At 39.8% G+C, this 18197-nt stretch overlaps 2 protein-coding genes across 11 annotated transcripts in view; one reads left to right on the top strand and one right to left on the bottom strand.

The window, feature by feature from the left end:
- The window catches only part of tle2a (TLE family member 2, transcriptional corepressor a), a 31666-nt gene extending 24408 nt beyond the window's left edge, over positions 1-7258 (top strand). For 6 of the 7 annotated variants that reach the window (XM_051908595.1, XM_051908593.1, XM_051908598.1 and 3 more), the window contains exons 8-20: positions 684-745; positions 1015-1110; positions 1220-1264; positions 1354-1515; positions 1819-1945; positions 2760-2965; positions 3045-3124; positions 3242-3491; positions 4376-4623; positions 4705-4852; positions 5798-5948; positions 6068-6144; positions 6423-7258. In XM_051908595.1, the coding sequence (XP_051764555.1) occupies positions 684-745; positions 1015-1110; positions 1220-1264; positions 1354-1515; positions 1819-1945; positions 2760-2965; positions 3045-3124; positions 3242-3491; positions 4376-4623; positions 4705-4852; positions 5798-5948; positions 6068-6144; positions 6423-6530 (1760 nt within the window). In that variant the 3' untranslated portion in view covers positions 6531-7258. The remainder of the gene's footprint in view (positions 1-683; positions 746-1014; positions 1111-1219; positions 1265-1353; positions 1516-1818; positions 1946-2759; positions 2966-3044; positions 3125-3241; positions 3492-4375; positions 4624-4704; positions 4853-5797; positions 5949-6067; positions 6145-6422) is intronic. The other variant, XM_051908596.1, reaches the window with a different exon arrangement.
- A 470-nt stretch (positions 7259-7728) lies between these two features.
- tle2b (TLE family member 2, transcriptional corepressor b) overlaps positions 7729-18197 on the bottom strand; it is a 52371-nt gene continuing 41902 nt past the window's right edge. For all 4 annotated transcript variants that reach the window (XM_051908599.1, XM_051908600.1, XM_051908602.1 and 1 more), the window contains 11 exons: positions 15611-15664; positions 13894-14052; positions 13601-13751; positions 13357-13526; positions 13194-13270; positions 12377-12626; positions 12040-12287; positions 11811-11958; positions 10526-10676; positions 10279-10355; positions 7729-10032 (listed from right to left, as the gene is read on the bottom strand). In XM_051908599.1, the coding sequence (XP_051764559.1) occupies positions 9925-10032; positions 10279-10355; positions 10526-10676; positions 11811-11958; positions 12040-12287; positions 12377-12626; positions 13194-13270; positions 13357-13526; positions 13601-13751; positions 13894-14052; positions 15611-15664 (1593 nt within the window). In that variant the 3' untranslated portion in view covers positions 7729-9924. The remainder of the gene's footprint in view (positions 10033-10278; positions 10356-10525; positions 10677-11810; positions 11959-12039; positions 12288-12376; positions 12627-13193; positions 13271-13356; positions 13527-13600; positions 13752-13893; positions 14053-15610; positions 15665-18197) is intronic.

The following is an 18197-nucleotide window of genomic DNA, read 5'->3' as shown; positions in this document are numbered from 1 at the left end:
TAATATTTCACTGTAAAATAAAGAAATTAGTATTTAATAATAATATAATAACTTAATTTTAAATTTGTAAATGTAAAATAATTATAGTAATAAGCCACGAATCTGCATGACCAACTTTTTTTAACACGAGCAGAATCTGCATGGGGCCCTCACATAAAACTCCTGACTGTGCAGATTCCCATTTAAATTACTGTATGTCGCCCATCAAATTTCTCAGAACATTAAGTGTGACCTCCTTAACAAATTAGACGGGGCGAATAGAATAGAATAAAATAAAATAAAATAAAATGGGTTAAAAAAAAAAAATACTTAAGACTAACATTCAAGAAGAGATCTGAGTTGTACCTAGATATTACAATATCACAGACCAGACTCAAGCCAGTAAGTAATCACCTAGCATCCACATAGCAACGTGCTAGTAATCGTAAAGCAATGCCCTTTTTGTATTGCACCACTCATACTTTCTTCATAAAATACAAACTCTACCCTGAAATGTTGACCAGTTCATCTTTGAAATCTGTCAGCTCATGCATTTCATCAATGAAACATGAAAGAGTAGGAAGTGAAGGAACATGCCTTTGTTATTATTAGCAGTGGGCTAATTCAAAGCCTTGTTTTGTCTATTAGAGAGTGAGTTTTGTCTAACCATCATAGTCACATTGTTTGTTTTTTGGTTTGTTTTGACTGGCCACGGGGACGTTTACCTGCCCTTCCCATGATCCACACAGACCGTGAACCTGGGCCAGTGAGTATCTGTAGTATCCGTCCATTTTCTTTCTCCCTCTCTGTCTCTTTCTAGTTGAGTTCTTCTCAGTGCAGACTGTCATGCATTAGGCGTCTCTATTGCCTGTGGGTCCAGCAGTTATGGAGCTGATTTGATTTATCCCTCGTCTCCTACATCATTATCTCTTTCTTCTGGCTCACACACACACACTTAAACGCACATCCTCTGTCTCCTACTCCGCCGTTCTCCCTTTCCACTCTCATTTTCTCATCTTTCTCTTCCCCTCTCAGAGTTCACTCTCAAACGGAGACAAAGGCAGGCCTTCAGACTACCTCAGCAACGGAAAAAAGAGAAAAGCAGATGAGAAGGAGTTTATGACTGACTACGTAAGTGTTCTAATGGTGTTATATTTACGTCGTCCTTTTGTGAATCATAGACATGATCTTTATTTGATTTAAGCACACACGCTCAACTCTGAGGCGTTTTCTCTTTCAGGGCAGCGACGCGGAGAAGAGCGATGACAATTTGGTCGTTGACGAGGTCGGTTTGTGTTAAAGAATGAGAAACTTTACAACAAGGTTGGCCATGTTTTCCCTGATTAAATCATCATGTGCACTGCATTCCCTCAGGACCCTTCTTCTCCAAGAAGTGTGCAGTCATACTCCTCCAGAGAGAATGGATTAGATAAACTCCCTCCTTCCCGTAAGGAGCCTCTGCCCCAGGCCAGTCCGACCTCGCTGGCTTCCTCCAGCAGTGCTGCTTCCCCTTCGCGCAGCAAGGAGCCTCCGCCGGTACATATATTACTCGAAAATGCACACAAACATGTTTGTTTGATGTTAAACAAATGCATTGCTCATTTAGCAAACAAGTTCTTTTCCCTCCCCCAAACTAAAGTGTCTCAATACTGTTTCTCTCACCTGCACACACCTTCTGCTGCAAAGCACATCTCTTTCCTTGCTTTTGCTGTCAGTCTCCTAAAAATGCAAAAACGGACAGTTCCCGCTTGAGTTCGACTACCGCTGCATCTTTTTTTCATTGACTATATACCTTTCCTGAATAATTAATGTGTGTAAATGTGTTCCCTAACCTTGCAGAGAGAGAAGTCCAGCACTCCAGGGATGAAGCCTGGCACGCCCATGTCCCAGGAGTCGTCCACTCCAGGCCCCAGCGTTCCTCCGCAGTTTCGCCCCGTTCCTGGGAAGCCAGGCGTTGACCCTCTTGGTAGAATTCTGTTATCCTGATAGTCCAAGGCTTTAGTGAATGAATTTGAGTATTTAGCTCAACCAGGTTTGAATGTCTTTATTGAGGGTTGGCAGCTTGTCAGCCAGCAGAGGGCAGTAGTGGTCTTCCTGTTTCTGAAAGGATGTCTTGTTTTAATTGTATCATGGTGTTGAGCTCCTGTCCTTGGAGGCTGTGTAATTTTAGCATTCCTGAGAATGATATTAAAGGGTCAGGATCTATTTATTCAAAAATGCATTAAAAATGCAGTTCATACATACAATGACATGAATGAACCACTTCTTTGATGAACATGTTTTTAATTTCTGAATTAAAATTCATTATCATTTTTGAGGGCATAACGTAAAAAATGTAAGTGTGGCCCAACTGTCTTTATATCATAAGGAAGAAAAAGCCTCAAAAGGATGAAATTTGATGAAAGCTTGAACGTTTGTTTATTAATTTTCAAGAGAAATTAAATAAATTAGGGCCTCTTGTAATTGCTCTGTTTATCTTTTATTGTTTCTCCAAAAAATATCTTAAAAAAGCTTATCTTAACCAATGGCATGGCGTGACTCTCTATAAATGTAATATTTATAAATTAATTTATGATATTTGTTAAAGAGAATTTTTACCACAAAAAAATCTATGTACAAAATCAATTTCAAAGAAGTTTTTTAAAACTTTTTTTCTGTTCCATTTGACAATTATTAAATTATTACTTGCTTACAGCAAGTATTTATTAATTATTACTTAAGTGCTTCACCACTGAGACAAACCTCCATATCTCTGCTCCCCCCATTTCTGGCTTTCTTAGCATTAGGTCTGAGGAACCCATTGGCTGTGCAGGGCGCGTACCCCCCTGGTGCATTTGGGCTTCCTCCCCCGGGAGTTAATGGGGAGTTGGCGGGAGCAGCGGGATACGGTGCCGGTCTCCACCTCGTCTCCCCTCAGATGAATGGCTCTGCTGCTGCTGCTGCCGCCGCTGCTGCAGCCGCGGCTGGATATGGACGTTCACCTGTGGTGAGGGAAAAAATAAGTTAACCCGACATTTTCCTTGTGCCTTTACAATTTAATCTCATTGCTCCACTTACTTTCCAAGGTGGGCTATGAGTCTCCTCACCCTCATATGAGAGTACCAGGGTTACCTGCTAGCCTGCAGCCAGCAGCTTCTGGAAAACCGTAAGTTTCCAGTGCCAATTCCTCATTGTTTGACTGATGATGTCAAATGCACTCAGTTCCAAAAGCTCCAGTGTGAACACTCTTAGCGTTCACTGAAATTGTCTTTTCCGCCCGCAGTGCTTACTCGTTCCACGTGAGCGCAGATGGTCAAATGCAGCCGGTGCCCTTCCCTCCTGACGCCCTCCTCGGCCCTGGTATCCCGCGGCACGCCCGTCAGATCCACACCCTCAGTCATGGAGAGGTGGTGTGCGCGGTCACCATCAGCACCTCCACGCGTCACGTCTACACCGGTGGGAAAGGTTGTGTCAAAGTGTGGGACATCAGCCAACCGGGCAGCAAGAGCCCGATGGCCCAACTGGACTGTTTGGTGAGATCTGCATCATGTGAAACTGTCCTTGTAGTCTGGACAATACTCTTTTGGAACGGTTATACATTTCCATTGGGGCAGCTGTAGTAGTACTTTTTTTTTTTTTTTTTTTTTTTAAACAAAGTCCTAAACACTCAAAATAATCATCAAAGATGAGAATCTTGGGCCCTGAGAGCCAAATCAGTGATGTCTAAGAATTTTTACCAATATTTACCAAAAAAAGTAAAAATTTCTCCCAACTGTGTATGAATATAAAAAAGTTAAGATCAGATGTTTTATCAGGCTATTATTATTATTTTTTTTTTTTTTTATTTATTTTTTTTTTAACTTTTGAACACCTACATGTATGGCTCATAGAAGGCCTTGGGACTGAGAAAACATACTGGGGGTGCAGGGTTTACCTCCTAAAAAAAGTATTGACCATTTTTATATTTTGCTCAAAGTAATAAACTACTAAAAACAATGTACATAATCTCATAATCATAAAATCATAATCAAAACTCCCATCATGAGCACAAAACAAATTTAACTAGTAATTTCAAAAAAATTTTTTTCTGTCTGCCATTGCCGTCTCTAAATAATTTTCCAAATTATTACATTGTTTATTATGAAATGCTCTTAATATGCTGATAAAATACTAATTATATGGGGAGAAAAAAAAACGTCTAAAGGCATTAATTTGTCACAAACCTGGTGTAGTTAAACTGTCAAGAGTCATCTGTTGTTTTGACGTGCTGCTCACTTTAATCTGTAGAAACGGTAAAATAACGCAATTATGTCCCACGGTCTGGATGAAACCATTTGAATACAGTCCACCATTTGAATACCCCTGGTATATGGCATCCTAGTTGGACTAAATAATGTCTACCCTTTCGTCCAATCAGAATCGAGACAACTACATCCGCTCATGCAAGCTCCTCCCAGATGGGCGGACCTTGATAGTTGGGGGTGAAGCCAGCACGCTGTCCATCTGGGACTTGGCCACACCCACTCCACGAATCAAGGCCGAATTGACGTCCTCGGCTCCGGCCTGCTACGCTCTGGCCATCAGTCCCGACAACAAGGTCTGCTTTTCCTGCTGCAGTGATGGAAACATCGTGGTCTGGGATCTGCACAACCAGACGCTCGTCAGGTATCTACACACTCCTGCTGGTGAGATAGACCATGTTCTTCTTCCTGAGGTCATGTGATGTTCTTGTGTCACCCTCCGCAGGCAGTTCCAAGGCCATACAGACGGAGCCAGCTGTATAGATATTTCCAACGACGGGACCAAACTGTGGACGGGAGGTCTGGACAACACAGTGCGCTGCTGGGACCTGAGAGAGGGCCGACAGCTGCAGCAGCATGACTTCACCTCACAGGTACTGAGCATTTGAAGAGCTTCATTGCAACTCTGAACATTAATCTGGATAAATTTGAAAAATCTTTTTCTGTACATTTTAGCCTTTCGTCCACACTGAGACAGCGTCTTTGTCTAGTGAAAACCTATACATTTAAAAATGCCATTTTTGCGTTGTAGTGTGGACAGTGGAAACAGGTATTCAAAAACGATGATGCAAGTTTAGTCATGTGATGCACATTATACCTGATATCTATGCTTGTACCAGTATTGTTGTGCCTGCTCTTCACTTTCATAGTGTTGCTAAAGATAAATCTTTGTGCAATCTTCATATTACATTCCTGAGAAGAATAATTGCTGTCCTACGGCAAAACATGACAGTTGTGTTTTAGACCATACCAGGGATGTGTTCGAAGTTGTCTTTTCAACAAGTAAATACTTTGTGACTGTTAAAAGAATACATTGTATATAGTATGAATGTGTGTAGTTCAGTTTTTACGTATGGACATCTCATGGAATAGTAAAGTTGGATGCGCAATTGAATAGGGAAGTGTGATTTCGCATTTAGCCATGGTCTGGTGATTTTGAGTGTGAACTGGATGCACCACTGAGTGGTGGGATATTTTGGTAATAAAATGATTGTCAGAAGAATAGCATGAGAACATTGTCTGGTCTGTCGGTATCATCTCAGTGAGCATTTGTTTTACGCATGCACAGCAAGGTGATTTTAAGCATTTTCATACATTTCCTTGTGGACGAGCAACTTTTGGAAAATGCTCAAAAACGCTAGTGTGGACAGAGAGAGCTTTTAAACAAAAGTGCAGTTTTCAAATATGCCCAGAGTAATTGTGGACGTAGCCTCAATGCGTGAAGACCAGATCAGGAGATTCTGTTGTTGTTCGAAGATTGAAATGGGGAAGAATTATGATGATTTTTAGCATTAAACAATGTTTATGTGCACACGCAGATCTTTTCTCTGGGTTACTGTCCTACGGGTGAGTGGCTTGCAGTGGGGATGGAGAGCAGTAATGTGGAAGTGCTGCACGTCTCCAAACCAGACAAATACCAGCTGCACCTTCACGAAAGCTGCGTTCTCTCACTCAAGTTCGCCTACTGCGGTATGTTTGGACATTTTTTGTTCCCTTAAAACTTAAAAATGAAGAAAATGATCATTTAGTGTTAGAAAAAATTGAAAAAAATGAAACTATGCATAAAATCTTACTTTTAACTTTTGCAGGTAAATGGTTTGTAAGCACAGGCAAAGATAATCTACTGAATGCATGGCGAACTCCATATGGATCAAGCATATTCCAGGTATTGTGCTGCTTTCCAAACTACAAGCTACTCAGATTAGCTTCCCCAGCATTGTTATCAGTATCAAATAGCTTATTGTTGTAGCACAGTTTAACTGATAATTTAAATGACATTTTTGTAAGTATCATGGAGACTTTGACATTGCCCTAATGTGTCAGAAATGAATGTTTGTTGAATAGCATTTTTATGTGTCCTATTTATCAGGATACAGAAGACAAACACTGATTAGAAATGTTATCTAACACCTGAACGAACTCTCTAATTGTTTTTGTCCCTAGTCTAAGGAATCGTCATCCGTCCTCAGCTGTGACATCTCCCCTGACGACCAGTTCATTGTCACTGGCTCAGGAGATAAGAAGGCTACTGTGTATGAAGTCATTTACTAAACTGAATGTGTTCAGAATGCTGTTCATAAAACGAAAAAACTGATTGGATTGAGGAGAGCAGATTCATCGTTATTTTGTCTCCGAGTTGGGAGACAAAAGGTGTGACGTGGACATGAATATGGACTCTGAGACAGCAGGACGGCTGTACTTTTCAACTCCAGGATTGAATGGTGGATCTTCAGAACTGACCTTGTTGTTTTTTTAATGCTGTGAGGAAAGCTGGTAGTCTAGCTTCAAAAACATGGAATTTCTCCAAAGACCTCCTCTTTTCTTGTTCTCTCTTTCTTTCTTTCTTTTTTTCTTTTTTTTTTTTAAACAAGATGAAACCTCTGTAGTGAATATAGTAGTAAAAGAAATCTTATTTTTTTAGCCTTCGGAATTTTCACGGAAATGGACGATTATGGAGCCGCAGTGGATGAATGAATTATGATGAGACCTTAAGGACTGGCCTAAGACTTCTTCATTGATCGTTTTCTAAAAGCTGACCTGATCTCGGCTCTGTGTTATGATTGTATGGATGATGTATAAGATGATGGACTCTATGATGTAGGACAACAAGGCTCTGGATTTTAGTGTTTCATTGACTTCAGGGAAATGGCTACAAAGACACTCAGTTAATGTCCTATCACGTGAATACTGTATGTTGGAGCATGTTGAAAATTATTTTGACTGTTTGGTCGCAAACTTGGTATGTATGAACTGTAAATAAAGCTCTTTAAAAGCCAAAAGACACTTGCATTAATTTATAGTTTAAAATGTAATTTCTAATGAATAAAGAAACCCTGCATAATGATGCACATAGTAAATAAATCCAATAAATGAATTACAATGTAAAAATACTTTCTGGTATCCCAGCTTGTTTACCCATTTTGAAGGCTTATTAAAAAAAAAAAAGCTTAAGAAATATGCAGACCCCAAAATCCATACTTATGCAAATTTTATTTACAATTGTAAAATTTTTACAATACTAAATTTAAATGTGAATGAAGAATTTTGTAAATGTGTTAACTGTAACCAAGCTGGTGTTCATGTTGCTAAGATGGCTTTTTAAATTAATTTAATTAATTTGAATACAATTTGTTATTGTAAATAATTTTACATAGGTAAATAAATTTGCATAAACATGAGTTGGTCTGGATGATTTCTTTAGTTTTTGAATTATTCTTTGGTATTGAACCACTCTCAAGAATGCAACAACTTCAAAAGATGACCACGTTTAATTTGTCAATGTATACATGTCTTTTACATCACATGGGAAGTGCTACAGGGATATCACAGCAATGCCTTCGAAAAAAGTTCCTTGGCTTTCGACAGAGTCTTTAATGAAACCTTGACGGTGAACACTGTTCTCAGTATACAAACATAATGCATTATATAAGGGTAGATACAGATATTTTTATAGCATGATGTCAAAGACAGATCGTGCAGTAGAGACGGTCTACCTAGAAACAGACAAATGCAACTGTTTGCAGGCAGCCATATTTTCAGCTATTTAAAAAATAAAAACACCGCACTTTCTGGATAATAAACAGACTGATCAAAACACTGTGGTTTCACTGCTTACTATTGCCATAAAAAAGAGAAAGAACTTAGTGATACAATTCCTTCAGTTCACAAACAAAAACGGTTCGACTCATCCAACCGTTTTCTAAGTGCTGAGAAAAGCTTTATAGATCAAAAGAATGAACAAAACAAATCTGTAATTAAAAAAACAAAAATCTGTATCCAGCAGGATGTTTGGTGCATGTGGTAGATGAATTCTGTAGTGTCTCTCCTTGAACATTCCTCGTCAGGTTGGCAACCACAGCTCTTCTTTTTAATGGTGTGCATCAGGGCTCTGTTTTAGGACCGCTCAGATTTTCAAGCATTTCTCTCTGTCTAACTTGAGAAAAGGTTACATTGAAAGTAATTTTATCCTCATAAAGATACTATTGCATTCTCTTCCATGCTGCGTTGATTAAATATAATTTTTTTTTGTCACACTTTTATTACAATAATTATTGTTTTGCATTAAACATCAGATTTCTTTTTACATTTTTAATTATATGCTGTATATATCATACTAGTTTCAAATTTTTAGGTATTTGCATTATAGGTCCTGATGCATTGCTTCATCTTACTGAAGTAGAGCAATTATGAAAAGATTTCCCTATGCAAAGCTAAAAGATAATTAATGACTTGAAAATGAGCATTAAACCACAAATGAGCACAACATCTGTATGATAATCCACAGGAATTAAAACTTATAACGGTCGTGGTTGTGAATATTTGCCACACGAATCCAGCATGATTTACCCTTGCTCCTCATTAGACACTGACTTGTGGAAGAAGGAAATTAAATGCAGGTTGGAGAACTCGACTGGGATTTGCCACATGAATGTCTAATTGGGTTGGATAGGCGAGTGGAGAATTGTTTGTATGCCCATATCGTGTTCATCCAGAAAAGCTCCAATGTGAGTCAGGAGCCTCCAAACTGTCTTTTCTCTTTGGTGGGGGTTGGGGGGATTGTTGTGCTCTCTTTATGGAGGGAGTTTGAGACTAATGAAATGATTGTCTGGTTTTGGTGTTGCTGTAAGAAGAAGCTCCCTAAGTACCAGCTGTCTGTGGGGCTTCCTCTTTTAGCTTGGAGACTGTTCCAATTAACAGCTATGTTCGTAATAGAATACTAGCATACTTCTCAGTATATACTGTACATTGCATACAATTTAAAAAAATGAATGTAAAAAAATAAGGACAGAAAAATGTTCAGATAAATAGTAGTATGCTACATTGTTGCGTTTAATTAACGAGTACTGTGTACTTTGTTAATAAAGTTAAATTACACTTATTGTAGTCTATGAAAAATGTGATGCAAATAATTCAAGTCTTGTGTTAAGTCGCAATGTACTAGAAGTGGCAACAAATCTTTTCTTCCGTATTGTGATTTATTGTACATTCGAACTACCGAAAAGAAACAAAATATGACATCTTGATCAAAAATTACAAGGTGAAAAAACTGAAACATGCATTGATGAATCATTCACAATAAGATTATTTAGAAAATGAATTTGCATTTCATGCCGACTTTAAACTGGAGGTCAAGTTGCGCACATTGCCATGGGATACAGTATCTCAGATGTTTTTACAGGAAATTTTGGTTAATGTAGTGCGTCATCTGAGAATTTTATGTATAAAGAAAATGTTCATACTGCGCACAGTTTACATACTGCATAAATAGTATGAGTAGTATGGTAGTATGCCATTGCGAACAAAGCCTTTCTCTATTTCTTAAGTTATGGTGACTGGATGGAGTGAAAGGACCGCAAATAGAAGAGCCATGGTTGCCTGCCACGTGGCCATGATTGTGTCATGCTTGGCGCTCTTTGTTCATCCATCCGTCTGTCTTTGTCTGCGCTCAGTACACCACCTCATACACTGTGGCTTTCTTATCCCCAGAACCAGTTACAATATACTTGTCGTCCGGGGACACGTCACAGCTCAGGACAGACGAAGACTCCTTTGACTAAGAGAGAGAGAGAGAGAGAGACAAAATGAGACATATTCAATCAAGCTAAATCTGACTGTCAAGACAGGAGTGAAATAATTTTTGAATCTAAAACGAGAACGGTCTTGCTTTAAATACAAGCTCTCTGTCTGCGCACAACTGCACTCTTATTCTGTTAATAGTATAGCAGCATTTAAAGGACATACAAAACATCTCTGTTTGTGCTCCAAGGAAGAAAGAAAGTCATATGGGTTTGGGACAAACCTGGAAAATACTGGCTCCATATGGCGTCCTCCATGCATTGAGCAGATTGTCCTTTCCCGTGCTTACAAACCACTTCCCTGAAAGAGAAACAAATATGTCCTCTCCATCTTAGATTATGAAATAGCATTTATTTTAAATAGGGCATAAATAATAAAGGATCATATAAATGCATGGGCAGCACGGAGTAGTTCAGAAACCACAAGTTTCAAAGTGCGGCACAATAACATGTCCATAGTGACTCTCGTACCGCAATAGGCGAACTTGAGTGAGAGAACGCAGCTTTCGTGAAGGTGCAGCTGGTATTTGTCTGGTTTGGAGACGTGCAGCACTTCCACATTACTGCTCTCCATCCCCACTGCAAGCCACTCGCCCGTAGGACAGTAACCCAGAGAAAAGATCTGCGTGTGCACATAAAAACACTTCAATAAAAAAACTAAAATGGACAGCAAGTAATTCTAAAAACTGGAATATAAAGACAGAATTTACTCTACTAAAAAATGGTTCTTTCTTATTACGTATGATGCAACAGTTCATGTCATTCATCACTCTGGGTGGTTGCTAGGGCACTGGTAGTTGGTTGCAACAATGTTGCTATGTGGTTTCTGGGGTGTTTTGGGTGGTTACGGGAACATTGTTAGTTGACATTGCTAGCTGGTTACTAGGGTGTTGATATGTGGTTTTATAAGATGTTCTGGGTGATTGTCATGGGATTTTTAGGGTGTTTGCTATGTGGTTGCTAGGGTGTTCAGGGTGGTTACTGGGACACTGGAAGCTGACTTTGCTAGCTGGTTGCTATGGCGTTGCTATGTGGTTTCCAGGATGTTCTAAGTGGTTGCCAGGGCATTGCTATGGTGTTGCTATGTGGTTGCTAGGGTGTTCAGTGTGGTTACTGGGACACTGGAAGTTGACATTGCTAGCTGGTTGCTATGGCGTCGCTATGTGTTTTCTAGGATGTTCTAAGTGGTTGCCAGGGCATTGCTAGGGTGTTGCTATGTGGTTGCTAGGGTGTTCAGTGTGGTTACTGGGACACTGTAAGTTGACATTGCTAGCTGGTTGCTATGGCATTGCTATGTGGTTTCCAGGATGTACTAAGTGGTTGCCAGGGCATTGCTAGGGTGTTGCTATGTGGTTGCTAGGGTGTTCAGGGTGGTTACTGGGACACTGTAAGTTGACATTGCTAGCTGGTTGCTATGGCGTTGATATGTGTTTTCCAGGATGTTCTAAGTAGTTGCCAGGGGATTGCTAGGGTGTTGCTATATGGTTGCTGGGGTGTTTAGGGTGGTTACTGGGACATTGTTAGTTGACATTGCTAGCTGGTTGCCAGGGCATTGCTAGGGTGTTGCTATATGGTTGCTAGGGTGTTTTGGGGGTTGTTAGAACATTTCTATCTGGGATGTCCTGGGTGGTTGAAAGGGGATTGCTGTGTGGTTGTTACTGTGTTCTGAGGGAGATGATTTTTTTCACGGTTTTTTTTTTTTTTAAATATATACACACACAACTCCAATTCCTATGTTCCCACTGAGCTGCAGTACCTGTGAGGTGAAGTCATGCTGCTGCAGCTGTCGGCCCTCTCTCAGGTCCCAGCAGCGCACTGTGTTGTCCAGACCCCCCGTCCACAGTTTGGTCCCGTCATTGGAAATATCTATACAGCTGGCTCCGTCTGTGTGGCCTTGGAACTGCCTGCGGAGGGTGACACAAGAACGTCACATGACCTCAGGAAGAAGAACATGGTCGATCTCACCAGCAGGAGTGTTTAGATACCTGACGAGCGTCTGGTTGTGCAGGTCCCAGACCACGATGTTTCCATCACTGCAGCAGGAAAAGCAGACCTTGTTGTCGGGACTGATGGCCAGAGCGTAGCAGGCCGGAGCCGAGGACGTCAATTCGGCCTTGATTCGTGGAGTGGGTGTGGCCAAGTCCCAGATGGACAGCGTGCTGGCTTCACCCCCAACTATCAAGGTCCGTCCATCTGGGAGAATCTTACACGATCGGATGTAGTTGTCTCGATTCTGATTGGACGAAAGGGTAAACATATTATTAAGTCCATCTAGGATGGCAAATACCAACTATAAGGAGTTTCACATGATGCAGATCTCACCAAACAGTCCAGTTGGGCCATCGGGCTCTTGCTGCCCGGTTGGCTGATGTCCCACACTTTGACACAACCTTTCCCGCCGGTGTAGACATGACGCGTGGAGGTGCTAATGGTGACTGCGCACACCACCTCTCCATGACTGAGGGTGTGGATCTGACGGGCGTGCCGCGGGATGCCAGGGCCGAGGAGGGCGTCAGGAGGGAAGGGCACCGGCTGCATTTGACCATCTGCGCTCACATGGAACGAGTAAGCACTGCGAGCGGGAATAAGGTGGACGTTAAAATGGTAGTTAACTCAAAAAAGATATTTTGAAGGATGTTTTTGTCCACACAATGAATGAAAGTCACTTTCACTGTATGGACAAAAAATGCTAAGTTTATGTCTAAAGGTCAGTTAGAGGGTAGAAAATGGTCATAAAAAACTAAATTAAGACTGTTTTTGGTGCAATGAACTGCAACTAACATTATAAGTGGACTTTGAGGATCAAAAATTAAATGTTAAAAGGACTCATTTGAAATAAGAATAGGAGCTGATTCAAACCTTAAGTACTTAAGAAGTTGACAACATAATTACTAGAAGTTTGCATGTTTGTGTATGTGTCATTCAGTGGGTGCAGCAATAATTTGCTGCCTTAAGGATGTTTGCCTGAATTCAAGTGTTTTTCTCGCCATAGCAGTCAGCAGGGGGCTCGAGAGGAGATTGTATTACAAGAGCAGCAAACAAAAGCAGCACTATTTTGGACTAACAGTTGATACGCTGGCCATCGCTGTGCAACTCCATTTTAAAACAGAGGGAGGTAAAAGAAAGAGAAGAAACTCACGGCTTGCCACCGGTGGAGCCAGGGAGTGAAGAGGACAGCCCTGAGGGCCTAAGATGTGAACGTGATTCATATGCTACCTGTAGAGGAAAGTATTCTTCAGTAAAGTTTAAAGTACTTTTCAGTACACTTTTGACAACTGTAAGAGATTCAGAAACACAGTTACCATAGGGCTGCGTGTGTAGGCACTGGCTGCAGCACTGATTTGGGGCGAGAGGGTGAGTGAGCCTCCGAACCCGCCTGGGCTGGCCAGCTCTCCGTTAAGCCCAGCGTGGGATACCACCCCGAAGTGAGCCGGGTAAGAACCAGGCGTCATAGTCAAGGGACTCCGCAGAGCTACAGAATACACAATTAAACAATTATTTTCATTGAATTGTGTTTGCTGTAAACGCAAACAGACAACGTCTTACCCAGAGAGTCTGCCGAGGAGGCAGCTTTGTTGACCAGGCGTAAACAGGAAGTGCTGGGCCCGGGTGGGCCGGGTGGACCAGGGGTGAGAGGGTCATGGTGAGAGGGAGAGGAATTGCCTGATTTAGAAGAGGGCGACTGAGATTTTTCTGTCTGTCAATAGAATCAAAAGACAGATGCTATTATTTGTCATAATGTTGAATAATATATAGTAACACTGATATGAATTTTGACATTTTTAAAATGGATATTGTGGGAATTCTGGCATATTAGGCATCTAAGAAAAGTGTTTTACTTGTATGGTGTCCTTGTTTTTGCCAGGGGGTGGGCTGTGTGGCGGGGAGGCCGGTGGGGGACTGGGGGATCCTGGGAGCTCTTTCCTCAGGCTTGGGGCTCGGTCCAATCCATTCCCATGAGGAGACAGAGGGGCACTGCCTATGGGAGAGGAAGGCTCCTGAAAACAATGAAGGAGTTAAGGAGAGTCAAGAGCCTGAGTGCATTTTGCTTCGGTTTGGATATGTGATATTTTTACATTTTAGATGTTGAGGCATGAGTTAATAGGGATTGCCTTCATTAATCTGTTAACCTGGAATTCAACAAAACAAGGCCTCATCCATTCAATCAAATTTCTCACTATGCCACCCCATGTTTACTCAACAGTAAATGACAAAACAGTGCTGAGAGGTCCTAGTTGAAACCTTGGTGTGGGATATTGCAGGAATTCAGATCATTTTTATGTTTTTAAACGTGTTAATTATGCAGCGGGGTCACTTAATGATTATAAAAGCATAGCGCTGACTCCACTCGCTCTGCAGCTGAAAACAATCCTGATTTGCCTGTGTGATATTATCAGCAATTACTGAATGAATGCAGTTTAATAAATATGAGTGATGTTCAATATTTATCCAGTAATTGAGAAACAGAGCTGTAATGATTTACCTTGAAATGGATGATAATTGCATAGAAATAATAATAAAGAATGAGTTTTTTTTTCAGGATGAAATGCATTTGTTGGTGCTGTTCTACAATCAAATACAAATACATCATTAAGATTAACGTCAGTGAAAGACTACAATGCTAGTGTGTTGTGTGTGGTCTGGCCCAAGTCTTTATGATATTATAGTTTCCAGTAATGACTTGGTTTGATATTCACAGGCAGAGAACGTTATTGCATTTTGATTAATGTTTATGAAGACTAACTTTTTTTGGCAAAAATATGCTGAATGAATGAACTGATTAATTGTGCAAAATAAGACCAGGAGCATGAATTAAAAAAAGCAAAGCAGGTCAATTTTGATGTGGAGTAAGAAAACAAAAAACAACAAAACCAAACTAAAACAAAACAAAACAAAACAAAACAAAACAAAACAAAACAAAACAAAACAAAACACAAAACCAAACTAAAACAAAAAACACAAACCAAAACAAAACAAAACAACACAACAAACACAAAAATCAACAAAAAAAATTCACTGTGATAAAAAAATCTGTGTATCATTCATTGAATCGTTTTTTTTTTTTTTTAGAAAATGGCTCCTTTTTTTAATTTTTTAGTTTAAAAAAACAAAACAAAAAACAAGAATTCAGCTTAATTTTTTGTTTTTTCCTTCATAGGTAGAAAAATGAATAAACAACTTGAATATTCAATTTCTACATGTGGGCGGGAATTAAATGCCCCTTTCTGTTGATTTGTCAGCTGGAGATCAAACCGTGCCATCATCGGTTCTTCCTCAGTTCCGCACAGCAGAATAATAGTCCTCCGCTGCTGCAGTTGTACGTATTATAAACAATGTATCAACTAAACCTACTTTTTGTATTTTGTCTATTCAATTGTGTTTACCACAATAATGTCTTCATCTTTATTTGGTGGCAAATATTGATATATGTAGATCATTTTATTAATTAATCAGCATATCATTTAATTAATTTATTTAAAATTTTAAATCGATTGACAGAACTATTGTAAGTACAGACTCTTAGTAATGTTAAATTAGCAGTGCGTGTGAACTGACCTCATTTGAGACATCTACTACAAGATTGTCCTCGCTCTTGTCTCCGTCACTGTCCTAAAAGACAACAGGCATGAGAAGGATGGTGTTAGACGACACACAGGCACCAGTAGCGTGTTTACCCACCACACAAAGCACGCAATTGCGTGGGGCCCCGCGATGGTGTAGTCTACGTAATACGCAGGTATATGCCTTATACCCACTAGGAAAAGACAAGGATTTCCATATAACCACTTAAAAAAGCGCGAGGATATGGATTTGGTGCTCTTTAGCCTTATTTCAAGTCAAGAGAAGCGGCAGCCTGACGCGCACGTGAACTGATCCCCTCCTCCCCTTTAATACTAGTTACAGCGTGAAATAAACATGAATGAACATCTAAAGGTATGTTAAAAGATACAGAACAATTTACCGAAATCCATATCATGTCTCGTGTAATCGCTTACTCAGTGTTCAACCGCGGAAAAACGTTAAGAAAGCTAGTAAACAAACAAACATACATAACATCACGTTTACCTCAGAACAAACATATTCAGTGACCATAAACTCGTTAGTCAGCTAGAAAAATTAACTCTAGAGAGGAGCATTTACCCAGATAGCAACATTGTGTTGGCCCAGATCTGGCCCACATCTGGCATGATGATCTGGCTCACATGCTGCACTGAATTACAGCCCTTGTGTGGGCCGCTTCTGTTTGCCAGATCTGAGCCACAAGCAGGCCACAGCAATGCCACATGTCAGCCAAGAGCAAAGAAATAAACCTAAACTGGACCTTATCTGATCCACAAAATCTGTGTATATTAAATATAGAGTCATCTTAGATGAAATCAACTGAAGATGAAAGACATTAAATCTCTCAAGATCTCAACAGAGGATTAAACAACTCCATAAACAGCATTACCAGCTTCAATTATTACTAACCAGATTGACTTTGTTAGACATCTACAAAAGCTGTTATTGAGCATTAACAGTGGTTCAACTTTCATTTCGTGTTTCATTTGAAGTCACATGATGGTGATTAGTTGTTCCATTAGTTGGGCTCTTAACTCTTATTATACGTTTGTCTTTTCTGGTTGCTGTGAAAGTGTGTTTATTAAACACGTTTGCAGTAGAAAGGGAGCTAAAGTGAAATGACATCAGGTGATGATGGTTGTATGTTGATTGTTCTGTAGTCATCATAAAATAGCCTGATGTCATTTGAAAAATTGTGTTGTGTCATTGATATATTTACACTACAAACCCTACAGCAATCAGTTAGAAGACTTTAACAGACATGAGCACCGAAAGTTACTCTATGACGACACACACAGATATCAAGAATCAGCGTATGAATCTCAACAATGGTGACAAACAAAAGTGCCATGCTGCAATGCATGCTGGGTACCAGCATAGTACAAAACACCCAGCATGCATTGCAGCATGAATAAATTATGCAGCTGAACTGCACTATTATTTTAACTGTAAATATTTGCTTTTATTTTTTGCTGTTGTTTTTGTTGTGACATTTAGTAGCTTTTTTGTGATGTCCAGAGTTGATCAGATTATCTGAATATTTCGTTGATTGTCACCATTGCTGAGAGTCATGTGCTGATTGTTGATGTCTGTGTGTGTCATGGTAGACAAACTTTTGTGCACTCATATTTGTTAAAATCTGATTGCTGCAGGATGTCATGCTGTAGCAACACAGGATTTATAATCTAAATGCATTAATAACACAACACAATTGATTTAAAAGAAATTATATTATTTCATGATGATTATAAAACCATCAACAGACAACCATCATCTCATGATATCATTCTGCTTTAGCTTCCTTTGCTGCTACAAATGTGTTTAACAAACACTTTCACAGCAGCCAAAAAAGACAAACATATAAGAGTTAAGAGGCTTACTAATGGAAACACTAATCACAGCTATGGTGACTTCAAATGAAACAGAGTTAAACCACTGTTAATTCTCAGAAAGAACTGTAAACGTCAAACAAAAATAAAGTCAATCTGGTTAGTAATAAGTGAAGCTGGTAATGCTGTTTGTGGAGTTGTTTAATCAGATCTTGAGAGATTTAATGTCTTTTATCTTCAGATGATTTCATCTTAGACTGTGGCTGAAGTCAGTTCTTGTGTTTCTGCTCATCTCTTTTTCTATTCTCTTCTTTCCTTCAGTGATTCTGCTTGATAACAGGCTTATTAATAAAATATAGATGACTCTGTATTTAATATACACAGCTTTTGTGGCTCAGATAAGGTCCAGTTTAGGTTTATTTCTTTGCTCTTGGCTGACATGTGGCGTTGCTGTGGCCTGCTTGTGGCCCAGATCTGGTAAACAGAAGCGGCCCACACAAGGGCTGTAATTCAGTGCAGCATGTGGGCCAGATCATCATGCCACATGTGCCAGATGTGGACCGGATCTGGGCCGACACAATGTTGCTATCTGGGTAGCTAAATATATGCACCATATTATATAATTTTTAATGTTCTTCATAACATAATGCATGTTTGAATAAATCCATCAAGGTGACAGCCACCATTTAAATGTTTAGGCTATATTTAAAAAAACGAATTGGAGTAGAAATAATTTTAAAGTTAGTAGGTCT

The sequence above is a fragment of the Ctenopharyngodon idella genome, chromosome 10 (assembly GCF_019924925.1).
Source record: "Ctenopharyngodon idella isolate HZGC_01 chromosome 10, HZGC01, whole genome shotgun sequence".
Taxonomy (NCBI): domain Eukaryota; kingdom Metazoa; phylum Chordata; class Actinopteri; order Cypriniformes; family Xenocyprididae; genus Ctenopharyngodon; species Ctenopharyngodon idella.
This window is presented reverse-complemented; position numbering and strand designations above follow the sequence as displayed.